This window comes from Giraffa tippelskirchi, chromosome 7 (genome assembly GCF_054371585.1).
Source record: "Giraffa tippelskirchi isolate mGirTip1 chromosome 7, T2T-mGirTip1v1.2.pri, whole genome shotgun sequence".
NCBI classification, from domain to species: Eukaryota; Metazoa; Chordata; class Mammalia; order Artiodactyla; family Giraffidae; genus Giraffa; species Giraffa tippelskirchi.
The window spans coordinates 9,352,593-9,366,143 of NC_137281.1; the positions used below are offsets into that span (position 1 = coordinate 9,352,593).

General features: G+C 55.9%; 1 protein-coding gene across 1 annotated transcript; it reads left to right on the forward strand.

Annotated features, from left to right (window-relative positions):
• Positions 1-5,701: 5,701 nt before the first annotated feature.
• Positions 5,702-10,699, forward strand: PTGIR (prostaglandin I2 receptor). Its single transcript, XM_081515574.1, has 2 exons — positions 5,702-7,065; positions 8,128-10,699. The coding sequence occupies exons 1-2, from the start codon at positions 6,298-6,300 to the stop codon at positions 8,512-8,514; spliced, it is 1,155 nt and encodes a 384-aa protein (XP_081371700.1). The 5' UTR covers positions 5,702-6,297; the 3' UTR covers positions 8,515-10,699.
• The last annotated feature ends 2,852 nt before the right edge of the window (positions 10,700-13,551 follow it).

Here is a 13,551-nt window from a genome sequence, read left to right on the forward strand (position 1 = left end):
AGTGTGTACATTCTTTTCTATTTCCTTTTTCTGGGGACCCGGATGATGGTGACAGCCCTAATTCCTCTTCTGTGTTTCCCACTTCATACATTGGTGATCTCTAGGACCTGTATTTGTTGTTTAGCTGCTAAGTTGTGTCTGACTTTTGGGGACCCCATGGACTGTAGCCCACCAAGCTCCTCTGTCCATGTGATATTCCAGGCAAGAATACCGGAGTGGGTACCCATTTCCTTCTCCAGGGGATCTTCCCCACCTAGGGACTGAACCCATGTCTCCTGCATTGCAGGCAAATTCTTTACCACTGAGCCACCAGGGAAGCCCTTTAGGGCCTATATAGCCTGCAGTTAAATGAGAGTACTTCACATAAAAGCCCACCTTGATGGCTTCTTCCATCTGGAAGGTCTGGGTGACCTCAGAACTGCACAACCTCCAGGGTGACCAGAGGCTGTGAGATGGGGCCCTGGCTTTCCAGTTTGCCAAAGTCCCCACCATACCCTATTGTCTCCAGGGACACTGAGGGTCAGACACTATTTATCACAGAGCCTGTGCCAGGAGCTTCTTACAGAGAAACGAAGAGAAAGGTAAAATGCCTTGAACCCATGATTCTGTTGAAAATAAAAAATGCAGACTGGGTGAGCTATGGGCTTGGTTAATTATTTAACCTGCTTGGTCTGAGGTCCACTGAGTTTGCGACCCCTCCCCTCTCCTCACGCCCTCTTGTCTTGAGTCTGCACCCCTGGATCCAGGTGGAGATGACTCCCTGGGCCTCCCCTCCTCAGAGGGGCTCTGCCTGCGTCTGGCAAGTGCTCCATTATTCACATTGAATTAGGGTCCCCTGGGCCCCAAATCTGAGCTTCCTGTTGAATTGAGGCAGGAGATGCTGTAATTACATCTCCCTCCTGCCTCCCACCTCTCAGCCTGGCTCCAGCCCTGGTTGCATCATGTCTGTGGGAGCCCCGGGGGAGACGAGGGGGGGACAGAGAGAGCCAAGGATGAGCTGAAGGGAGGAGGAGTGATGCTGAAGGGAAGTTGCCAGAAGGATTCTGGAATTTCACAGACTCAGCATCCTTGCATCTTAGAACCTGAAATGCAAGGGAATCTCAGAAACTCAGAGGGCTGGAATTCTGGAGTCTTTGAACCCTGTGGGGCCAGGGTGATGGGGTCCTGTCCCCTAATTGGTCTAGGATTCCAGAACTCCGCACTTCAGAAGTGTACGGACTTCTTGAGCCTGGCCTGTTAGACCCTTTGAACCCTGGGATCTTAGAGTTGGTCTTGGGGAATGGGAAGCTGGGGAGAAGCAAGTGGGTTTGGCTGACCTAGTGGTGGGGCAGGGAGCCGGAGGAATGTGTGCCTGCCTGGAGGAGCAGGGCTGGGTGAGCCTGCACCCAGACTGAGGCTGGGAGAGACGAGAAGCCAGAAGGGAGAAGCCAGAGCAATTCCTGGGTGACCAGCCTCCAAACTGGATAATCTCATTAGTGGGTGGCACCTCTGGTTCCCCCTTCCTGCCACCCCCGGCTGTGAGGTCAGCTCTGGGGTCAGGAGTCAGAGCCAGGCCAAGAGGCAGAGAGGTGAATACCTGGGGAAGTGCTGGCATTTAGCAGTTCCCTCCCACTTCACCCCAAACCCCAGGGCTGCGGGCTGCCCCACCCAGCTGTCTGCATGCTTGGCACTGAGGGGCCGGAGAGTAGGAGTGGAGATAGCAGGGCCAGAAGGAGCCATAATCATGGCCATCACTTATCGGGAGTCCGGTTTCACAAGCCCCATCTCACTCCATTCTAATGGCAGCTCCCACAAGGACTCTGCTTACCCCCTTTTACAGACATGGAAGACCGGCATGGAGAGATAACCCGGTCAGTTGGCGCTTGAGGTTGGAGTGGGAGGAACGAATGGATGACCTCCAGAGGGGCTGGAGGGGTTCAAAGGGGGCCTTGAGGGACAGAAGTGAGGGGATCCTAGGGGAGGGGCCCAGCACAGGCAAAGGCAGGGCAAGGGCAACAGAGTAGGGACACCAGGGGCCAGTGAAGGAAGCGGCGGCTAGTAGGTGGGCAAGGGCCCATTGTGGGGTGGAAAACGGGGTAGTGGGCAGAGAATATTGGCCTCTAGCTGTAGGGGCTGGGGCCTGCTAAGGAGGGATGGTCAGGATGGACACACAGCAGCTCCTCACAGCAGTGAGTGGGGACAGATGACAAACGGGCCTGGCAGGCATGAGCAGCTGGTGGCATGTGTGTCTGTGTGGGGGGATACGAGGTGGGGCCAGCTTCCTCCCAGGGCAGGGCCTGGAGAACGGATGCCCGGGAGCCAGGAGAGGGTCAGGCCCAGGGCAAGCTGGCATCTTAGGTCAACAGCGTGACCAGATGCAGGCCTGGGCAGGCAGCTGTAGGCGCTGGCCGGCAGGAGTGGGAGAGCTTGTCCCAGTCCCATTTCCTGGCCTGCTTGGTGCTTCTCCCCATGAGGACACTCGCCCAGATGGAATGACTCAGCTGAGGGCCTGCCCAGGCTCCAGCTGTGACCCTCTACTCCCACCGCTTGTCGCACGCCACTTGGGACCACACCTCCATCAGATGGTACCACCTCTAAGTCCCTCAGCCCTCTACACATGGAGGTTTGTTGAGTGAATAGCAACCCCACCAGTAACTGTCTGAGGGCACCCTAAAAGCAGGCAGAGTGAATTCCGTCTCTAATCTAGGTCCATATAGTCAAAGCTGTGGTTATTCTGGTAGTCATGCAAGGACGTGAGAGTTGGACTATAAAGAAAGCTCAGCACTGAAGAATTGATGCTTTTGAACTGTGGTGTTGGAGAAGACTCTTAAGAGTCCCTTGGACTGCGAGGGGATCAAACCAGTCCACCCTAAAGCAAACCAGTCCTGAATATTCATTGGAAGGACTGATGCTGAAGCTGAAGCTCCAATACTTTGGCCATCTGAAAAGACCCTGATGCTGGGAAAGATTGAAGACAGGAGGAGAAGGGGACGACAGAGGATGAGATGGCTGGATGGCATCACTAACTCGATGGACGTGAGTTTGAGCAAGCTCCGGGAGTTGGTGACGGACAGGGAGGCCTGGCGTGCTGCAGTCCATGGGGTCGCAAAGAGTCAGACACAACTGAGTGACTGAACTGAATCTTTGTTCAGTCACTGAACAAAGTACAACATGTACTTTGTTGTACTTTGTACAACATCCCAACAAAGGCAAGGCAGCCATTTGATGAAGAATATCAAGGCTTAGATACATACCGACACACGTGGGCTGACAGCCACGAAGAAACACGTGATTGCCGATGAACAGACACAACACACCAATAGACACAGATACACAAAAAGACCTTACAGGAAAGAATACCCACCGCTCACACATACACACATACACACACCATGCTGATACAATGCTCACTTAGGTGACCCAAACCCACACACGAAATTCATAGGTCCACAGTCTCTAGCACACTCCCTTCCGGGTACCCATTCCTCCCCCACCCGATGCTGCATGTCCATTCCCAGTCCTCCCGGGGCTGTCCTCCGTCTTCTGCAGCGCTACCCCGGGGTCCCTCTGGGGACACTCGAGTCCCTTCTCAGCAGTGTGTGGCAGGGGGAGGGTGCTGACTCACCCGTCCAGAGCAGTTCCTTCCCACAGCTCTTCCACCCCCGGAAGCCACCACCCCATCCTCCAGCCCAGCCCAGCTGGGGTGACCTCTCGCAGCTGAGCAGGAGGCTGGGGGCTCCCCAGAAGGTGAGCGTGTCTGACCCCGGCATGGACCCCAGGGATCCTTAGGAATGAGTGACAGTCGTCACCTTTCCTGCCTGCTCTGGAGCACAGAATTCATGTCAAGGTCGCCAGGGCTTCTGACCCTCAGCGGCAAAGGTGGGGAAACCGAGGCCTGGAGGGTGGTACCGTCTGAGACCCTGCAGGTCAGGGGAGCAGCATGGACTTCCCGAATGCTCAACAGTGCCTGGCAGGGGCAGGAAGCCAGTGACAGGGAGGCTCCGGGGACCAGAACACCCCCTCCCATCCCTGCAGTTCCTCTGATGCTGAGACAGGACGCTAGCCTGCCAGGCGTCATCCTTCATTAATATGAGAGAACTTCCTGAATTCCCTTTGGTCTCGCTGGGGATCTTGCAGAGTACGAGGGGGGAACCATGTGGCCAAGAAGTCTGAGACACAAACACCAGGCACCCTCAGAGCAGGGCTGAATGGTCACTCTCCAGAGCTCCTGGTGTGGCCAGAGCTGGGGCACCCATCCTGGCGGAAGCTGGGAGTGCCAGCTGGGCATGGGTGATAGGGAGATGGGAGATGGGGGAGAGGGGAGGGGATTGTGGTCATGGAGGCAGGGGTGACATGAGGGCAGAGAGAGGAAGTCGGTAGCTGCCCAGTGTCCAGTCCTTGGGGTCAGGATCATTCTTCCTGGCCTTGGATGTGCTATGATATCTACACAAGTTCTCTCCTTGTTCCAAAGAGGAGTCTGGGATGGGCCACTGGCCATGGTCAGCCCACCAGGCCCATGGAATCAGTGTTGCCCCATTGTACAGGTGAGGAAACTGAGGTCCACTGGCTTCCCTTCCTGGCCTTGGAACCATCCCATAGCAAGGAGGTGGTTCAATGGGGACAGAAACTCCAGTCAAATGGCGTGAGATCTTGAATTTGTCATCTCTGCATTTAAATGGCCTCCCTGAAAAATAAGGGGCATCTGAAAAGGTCTCTGAGGTCTTATCTGACCCTTGGGTGGAGAGGCCGCATGGGAAATGGGCTTTGTGGGAATAAGGACTGGTGACTGCTGTGCTGGCCACGGGCACACACAGGCAGACCACACAAGCGGGAGAGTGGTGCAGCTGGCAATGTGTCTGTGGAGGGCTGGGAGACATTCTGGAAGAGCAACGTTGGAGCCCTGGACTGGACGGCTGTCTGTGGCTAAAATATTATTCCTTGAAGTCAAGGTCACCAGCGCTTGGCCTGGGGCCCGGGAGGGCTGCTGGGGTGAGAGGCAAGAGGGCGGGAGGGCGCTCCCCTTTGATACTGACCAGTGGAAATCCTGGCGGGGGGAGCTGTCCCCTACCCGTGGATGTCAGGTCCCTCCTCCCCCCACGGCCTCTCCAGGGCTCGGCGGGGGCGGGAGAGTGGGCGAGCTGGGCGCCTGTGGACCGACAGGGCTCTAGGGACTGGCATTTCTTTTCTCTGGCAGGGCCACCTCTTCCCCCAGCCTTGTGGAAGGAATGAAGTGAGTCCAGGGAAAAGAAATCTCAGTTGTGCCTGGAAAACACTCCATAAGGGAAGAATTTCCTGGTCATTTCTCAACCCTTAGGCAATGCCCTAACCCCGAGGGGCCTGAGCTTAGAATAGATGCCAGAGGCCACCCCCAGACTGCCTCGCAGACTGGCCGGCTATGCTGCTCAGGTCCTGTCCAGGTCCCCACTGGTGAGCTCCCCATTCCAGGGAGATGATGACTCAGGTGATCCCCACCCGGGGTGCCGCTGGGCAGCGCTGGGAAGGCAGAAGGGTGCAGAGTCAAGAGCATGCCGGAGGAGGTGGCAGGTGGTTCAGGATAGGGTCCGCAAGAGGACGCGAGGAGGGAGAGGGAGACACGGGAGACGGATGGGTGTCTTGGGCAGGGGGGTGGAGGGGAGCACGCCAGGGAAGGCGGGAGGGAGCCAAGGGGCCTCTGGAGAAAGCAGGGGGAGGGAAGGCGGGGCAGAGAGAGGAAATGAAAAGCCCAGGCGAGCGATCGGGGCTAGATGAGTTAGGGAGGGAGGTGGGAGGGAAGTCGGGAGAAGCTGCCACTCGGAGCGGACTCAGAGAGCAAGACCCCGGAGAAGGAGCGCAGGGGGACAGAGGGGCTGAGAGAGTCGGCAGAGGTGCGGTGAGGAGGGGCTGGGCAAGCAGAGATGCAGAGGAGGGGATAGGTCGGAAGAGACAGGGAGGGAGGAAGGGAGAGGTGAAGAGAGTGGACCAGGGAGGGGACTGAGACAGAGCCAGAGCAAGAGGCAGAGGAGGAGAGAACTAGGGGCTTGGCAAGGGCAGGACTAGACAGAGAGACAGAGATAGCAAAGGAAAGAAACACCGGAGAGAGAGACGGGGAGGGAGCCTGGGGAGACAGAGGGCAGAGAGAGAAATAGACGCCCCAGAAGTGCGGAGGGTAGCCTGGGACGCCCCTCCGCCTCCAGCTGCACCGAGGACCCCGGGGGAGCAGGGAGTGAGGTGCTGGGCATCACAGGGCAGACCCGTCTCCCCTTTCCTCGCCACCTCCCACCACCCCCTCCCCGAGGACCTCTCCAGCCAGCCTCCCCGGGAGGCAGCCGGAGGCCGGGGATGGCGGATTCGTGCCGGAACCTCACGTACGTGCGGGACTCGGTGGGCCCGGCCACCAGCACCCTGATGTTCGTGGCGGGCGTGGTGGGCAATGGACTGGCGCTGGGCATCTTGGGGGCGCGGCGGCGGTCGCGCCCCTCGGCCTTCGCCGTGCTGGTCACCGGGCTGGCGGTCACCGACCTGCTGGGCACGTGCTTCCTGAGTCCGGCCGTGTTTGCGGCCTACGCCCGCAACAGCTCGCTGCTGGGCCTGGCCCGGGGCCGCCCGGCGCTGTGCGATGCCTTCGCCTTCGGCATGACCTTCTTCGGCCTGGCCTCCACGCTCATTCTCTTCGCCATGGCTGTGGAGCGCTGCCTGGCACTCAGCCACCCCTACCTCTACGCCCAGCTGGACGGGCCCCGCCGTGCCCGCCTGGCGCTGCCGGCCATCTACGCCTTCTGCATCGTCTTCTGCTCGCTGCCCCTCCTGGGCCTGGGCCAACACCAGCAGTACTGCCCGGGCAGCTGGTGCTTCATCCGCATGCGCTCGGCCGAGCTGGGTGGCTGCGCCTTCTCGCTGGCCTACGCCAGCCTCGTGGCCCTGCTGGTGGCCGCCATCGTCCTCTGCAACGGCTCCGTCACTCTCAGCCTCTGCCGCATGTACCGCCAGCAGAGGCGCCACCAGGGCTCACTGGTTCCCGGCCCCCGGGCGAGAGAGGATGAGGTTGATCACCTGATTCTGCTGGCCCTCATGACAGGCATCATGGCTGTGTGCTCCCTGCCTCTCACGGTGAGTCTCCTGGGCAGCTCCGGTGGGCGGTGGGGAGGAGGGCAGCGTCCAGTTCTAGCTGCCACCGCTTGCGCCCATTTCACAGATGGGGAAACTGAGGCTCAAAGAGGTCAGAGGCTTTGTCCACAGTCAGACAACTCCAAACTTTACAGAGACGTCTCTACTCACTTGCTTCTGCTCCATTTGACTCCTCCTGACCCTTGTCTCCTCTCTTCCACATCCCTAGCCCCCTACCCCTGCCAGTGCTACCCCCCCACCAACCTTCCCCTACCCCTGCAAGACTAATAAGATCCATCATTCAATATTTCACTCTGTCTACCCTGTGTTCAGTGGTTTAGAAATCCCTTCTCTGATCATCTCAAGAATGATCTTATGCATCTATTCCACAAGCATTTAGCAAGAAATGTGATGAAGTTTCTGTTGGCATTTCTACAAAGGAGGCTTGATGATGTCTTTTGCCCACGATCACACAGAGGTAGGGCTGCACCCTGGGCTCCTCTAATGCCAGGGTCTGATCTCCTTGCCACCCTGCTCCCCACTTCTCCAGCCCCACCCATGTAGCTGCCCCTGGGCTCTCCTGGCCTCACCCCTTCACTGCAGGAACTCCTGCCCTGCCCCACCCAGATGGCAGCAGGGCCGACCCTGGTCCTGTGGCACCCCGTCCTCCTGATACTCTCTGGACCTCAGCTTCTCTTTCTGTAAAATGCAAGGGCTAGGGTTAGAGTTGAGAGTCATCAAACCTTTGAGGGGGTGACGGAGGACTCAGAGACGGGACACACACAGACACACAGACACACACACAGCCCTGGGACCCAGCTCCGACACCCCACCTCTCTCCCTCTAGGGTTTTGCTGACTGTCTCCTGGGGCTTTCTCTCCCTCTGCCCCCGGATGTATTCCTTATTTAGTTCTTGTCTTATTTCTTTCCCCTTCCGACATGCCGCGCCTCCCTCATTTCTGCCAGTGAGCAAGGGAGAGGAGGGGATCCAGAGAGGGGTGTGTGTTGAGGGGTGGGGCAGAGGAGTCCTGGGGTGCTTCTTGATCGCTCTCCCCTTGCCCTCAGATCCGCGGCTTCACCCAGGCCATCGCCCCGGACAGCAGTGAGATGGGAGACCTCCTGGCCTTCCGTTTCAATGCCTTCAACCCCATTCTGGATCCCTGGGTCTTTATCCTCTTCCGCAAGTCCGTCTTCCAGCGGCTGAAGCTCTGGTTCTGTTGCCTGTACTCAAGGCCTGCCCAAGGCGACTCTCGGACATCCCTCTCTCGGTCCGCCTCGGGGAGGAAGGACTCAAGCGGCCCCCCTGCTCTCGAGGGGAAAAAGGGGAACTGGGTGCCTTTGTCAGCCTGGGGCGAGGGGCAGGGGGCCCCCTTGCCGGCCGCACAGCCACCCACCAGCACCATGGGAACACCCTCCAAAGCGGGGTCTGAGGCAGCCTGCTCCCTCTGCTGACATCTGCCTGGTGATCTCCCGCCCTGTCTTCCGGCAGCAGCTGCCAGAAATTCAGGAACATGACCGATGGTTGGCTGCGGGCAGATCCGCCTAGAGATGGCTCCTGGAGCCCTGCCGGCAGGAACATGGACCCTCTGGATTCAGGGGATGATCAGCTGCTATTTCTTCTTCCTCTGGGTGGCCACAAGGGGCTGCGGGAGGACGGAGATAGGGAGAGGAATTATCCTGGAACATAAAAAAGAACAGTTCTCTCAAAATATCCGGCGGCCTTGCCGGCCTGCTCTGGCCCTCACTTGCCCATCCATCTCACTGTCTAAATATTTAGAAGGCAGAAATGTTCCCAGCAGCTTCTGTGCGCTCAGGTCTGCTCTGGTTAGGGTTCTGCCTCTGATCTTCCTTCATTCAGGGTGCTCCTGATGCCCACCCCAAGGCCCTAACGGACAGCCCTGAGCCCAGCTCTGCGGGGGTTGGGGGGTGTCCCCAAGAGCCACCCTCTCTCTGCCTCATGAGAGCCTGGGATTCCCTGACAAGTTCCCTGTCTCCCTTTCCTTCCGATTCCCCATTGGACTTGGGAGGCCTAGTCCACCCCCCACCCCACCAGGGGAGAAGGGGCGACTGTTGCCTTGGGAGTGACACCACTGGACAGTTGCTTGAGAAAAACTGCATGCCTTGGTGAGTTGCAAGATGTGGATGGCGGGTGGCAGGAGAAGCTGGAGAAGGAAGGGGTGAGAGCTACAGAACCCAGGGACGGCCCAAGGACTCAGACCTAAGTCTTGTACCTATCCGTGGATAAATAGCTGCCCCCCTAACTGCCCCTGCAGAGCCTGACCTCACCCCCTGTGTCCTTGGAACCCTTGCAAAAATGTCATGCATCCATTCATTCATTCAACAAATAGTGGGCCCTGAATCTACCAGGTGCTGGGGTCACAAACCGGTCTCGGCCCCACCTGGGACTCCTCTAGGGTAATTTCCAGCCTTCATTTTCCCTTCTGATAGCCAGGGCTTTTCCAGCTATCCACCCCTCTCTCCTCATTAGCCATCCCCTGCCTTTAGGCACCAAACTCAAGGGTTTTCCAGGAGTGAGCATGAAAGGAAGTGGTGCTTCGGATGGTGGGAGGTGAATGGGAAAGCCCCCAGACTCTCCCCAGCCCTGGTTCCACTTTCTCACTTGCTTCAGGGTTAAAGCAATCAAGCTGCCCCTGGGCGGGGTGGGGGTGGGTGGAGGAATAGATGAGGCAAGAGCTTCCTATAAAGACAGCGGCTGAAGTGAGTCCTCCACCTCGTGAGCTGCACCCTCCTTGCTCCAGCCTGCTATTATTAGAGCCACTCTACATAGGCTGGAATCAAGGTCCAGAGAGGGCAATCCCCAGCCCCAGGTCACACAGTGAGGAGAAACTGCAGCCTGCAGGTGGAGCTGGGTTTTTTTTGGCCATGTTGTGCAGCTTGTGAGATCTTAGTTCCCCATTCAAACCCGGGGCTCCTTGCAGTGGAAGCGTGGAGTCCTAACCACTGGACCGCCAGGGAATTCCCCGGTTTATCTTTGTATCTCCTTAATCCAGGTTGGGTTAGTGAGTTTGCCTTGGTTTCCTATTGAGTAGAATGGTGATCGTAATCTAGTACTTAATTTACAGGGCTGTGCTAAGGATTAAATGATTCAATTTAATCATTTAAAAGCAATTTAGCAGAAGACCTGGAGTAAAGCCCACAATATGTGTTACTGTTACTGCTGCTATCGCCCTGGCTATTGGTGTTTGTTGTCTTTGGCATCTGAGCACATCTGGCTTGAAAACAAAACTTTTCTCCATTGTTTTGACTTATTCCCCCCTACCCCAGTCACTTTATTTCATTTGAGGGAATGGCTGTGAGAGTTAAAAATAGATCAAGATGACTGCTTAATGGGTAGGGGGTTTCCTTTTGGGGGAATGAAAATATCCTGGAACTAGAGAGTGATGGTGGTTGTACAATGTCGTCAATGTACTAAATGTCACAGAATTGTACATTTTGAGATGGTTAAAATGGTACATTTTGTGTTATGGGTATTTTACCACAATTTGAAAAAAAAACAAACCCATGTAATACTGGAAAAAAAATTGAGGAAGTTTAGAAACTTTTATAGTAGTCTTGCCAGAGTCATATTGGATTGCTTGAATTTAATAATAAACATGTTGACTTGTACCAAAACAAACCAGAAAACGGGTCTAGCAACATCAGATGGGGGTCCGGCCTTGGCTACCAAATCTGCCTCAGTGGGAACCAGCTCAAAGGACCTGGTGTGGAGGGGTTGTGTTTCAGGCAGGAGTCAAGGGCATACCTCCCAGCTCCACCCTCTGCCTGTCCAGGCAAGATTCCCTGGGGGTGGGGTTGCACGCCTCCTCTCTCCCCTGAGGGTGGGTCCATTCAGGCCCCTCAGAATTCGCTGAATGGCAGCGTAGGGCTGGGCTTTTGAACTCCCAGCGCCCCAAGGTGGGTGCCACTATCAGTCCTCTTTTTCAGATGTGGTTTAAGGGAAGAAGATTCAGTGTTGAAGCTGGTTTTCTGCTGACTTTTACCCACCAGGCCTAACAGCTCAGGATTCCGCCCCCTCCTCTGCATCCCACTGTGGATGTCTAAGCTGTCCGCCAAGGGCCCCAACTCCCGCCCCATCAGCCCGGATCTGGAAGCTCCTCTCCCTGCTGGTTCCTGGGGTAGCGTCTTCGCTGTCCTGTCTGGAGCTCCTGAGTGGCCCATCCCCTGCCTGCCAAGCTCCAAGGGCTCCCACTGCCTGGAGGCCAAGGGCCAAACTCCCACGCTCTCTGCTTAGCCACAGCAGAAAATCAAGATTTCCCCAAAGAGCACAAGACCTTTCAGGCCTCCACCTCTTTACTCATTGGGCTCACCCTTCCTGTAAGAGTGTTTCCCTTCTCCATTCATCAAAAGCAGCCTTGCCTTTCAAGGTCCCACTGAGGCTCCTCCTCATCCTTGAAGACATCATCACTCCTCTCAGGTGCTCTAGGCACTTCTGGGGCTCCATGGTGGCCCTCACTGCAGCCTGCAGCACAGACATCTGTTCATTCATTCAGAAGGCTTTGATTGAGGGTTTACTGTGTGTCAGATTTTGTCCCTGTGATGTTGGGGACATGGTGATGACAGATAGCCTTGGCCCTGCTCTCCAGGAGCTCACTGCTCAGAGTGGGCAGGGCTGGGGGATTGGGACCCGGGAAGGTGGAGTCTAGGGAGAAGATCAGGGAGGGCTGCATGGAGGAGGAGATGGCTGAGCCAGGATGGATCTGAGGATTGTAAGAAAGTGAGCCAAGTAAAGAGGAGAGCTTCTGCTGTGCTCAGGGTTCTGACTCCGGTTTCTAATGCCTCCTTTCTTTCATCTCTCATTCATTCCGTCAACTCAACATGCATTCCCTTGAGCCTGCTCTGGGCTCAAGGCGGCTCTGCGCTGTTAGGTAGATAGCAGGTGACTGACATTGCCTTGGGCTTACCTTGCTCACAATCCAGTGGGAGTGACAATTTTTCCCCCCTGCAGCCTGTGGGACCTTAGTTCCCTGACCAGGGATCAAACCTGTACCCCGTGCCAGTGGACGTGCGGAGTCCTAACCACTGGACAGCCGGGAAGTTCTCAGGGGGTGACAATTTTATAATCACAGAAATATGTATTATAATAAGCAGTAAAAATACAAATTTATAAGCTGTGAAATGTACTGAGAACACAGTGCAAGGGAGGTGCTAGCTCTGGTCTGGGGTTGGGGTCAAGAAGTGAGAGACTAGGAACAAGTATGTTTCCTTCAAGGAGACTTTATGCACTTTTAACTTCATTTCTTTATTCATTTCTGATTTTGGAGCACAGATGGGACTTAAGCATGCACGCCCATATACACCCTGGCGGGTCCTTGGGAGTTGCCGCTTTCTGGACCCTCTCTAGTCACTGCCCCACCTGCTGGCCACAGTGGGAATGACACAGAGAAGTGGTCCCACAGCCACTCCCTCCCACAAGTGAGGGGAGCCTGGGTCTCTCTCCTGTGGGCCCCGATTTGGCACCTCTCCACGTGTCCCCCTGCCTAGTCACTTTCTCAGTGACAGGCTTTGAGCTGGCCCAGCGGATCCATGAGCCTGAGTTGGAAATGACTTCCACGACCAGCGTCAGCTGATGCGTGCTCCTCTGTGTCTGCCCGTGTCCATTAGCAGTGCAGAGTGCCATCTCTGTGACTGTGGTTAATAAAGAATGGGAAGGGGAAGTCATGCCTTTTTAATAATGCAGGTTGTACGGGAGTAAAAGTCTTTCAAAAACTAGGGCCCAAGGGGGGAAATAATCGACAAGCAGTAGAGAAGTGCAGGCAACGCGCTGCGGTGGTTAAAAGCGTGGGCGTTTGGGATGTGAATAATCTGGAGTTCAAGTCCCAGCGCAGCCACTTCCAAGAAGAGTGCTGTGAGAGGCTTTACTGCCCAGGCCTCTGTTCCTTTCCTGTAAGCTGTTTAAAAAAAAAAAATTATTTTTGGACACACCATGTGACATGCCAGTTTCCTGACCGGGGATCAAATCTGGGTGCGCCCATCTCCACCTCCCCCCTACCCCTGTAGTGGAGGCTCAGAGTCTCAACCACTGGACTGCCAGGGAAGTCCCTCCTGTCAGCTCTTGATAACTTATGCTCATATGCCCACTGGGGAGGATACATGTCATAAATGGGAAAAAGGGCAAAAAATTTTATTAGGACTCAACCTGGCCTTGGTGAGACATAAATGAGATGATGTCTAGAAAGTGGCACACCCCTCTGAGGTGGATGTTTTTATGTTCCTCCTTTGAGAGATGATGACTGTTTCCCATTTTGCAGATGGGTAAACTGAGGCTCAGAGAAGTGAAGTCACTGCTCCAAGGTTATGAGGCAGGCAGCGTTGGAGCTAAGACCTGAGGCTTAGTAAGTATAGACACTGAAGTGAGTGGTCGCACTGTGTTGGAGCCCAGTTCTGTGAGTCACCAAGACCTGTCTTCTTCTGACCTATAAGACCAGAGTTTTCCACAGGTATACCAGCTGCTAAGAAAGCAGCTCTCAT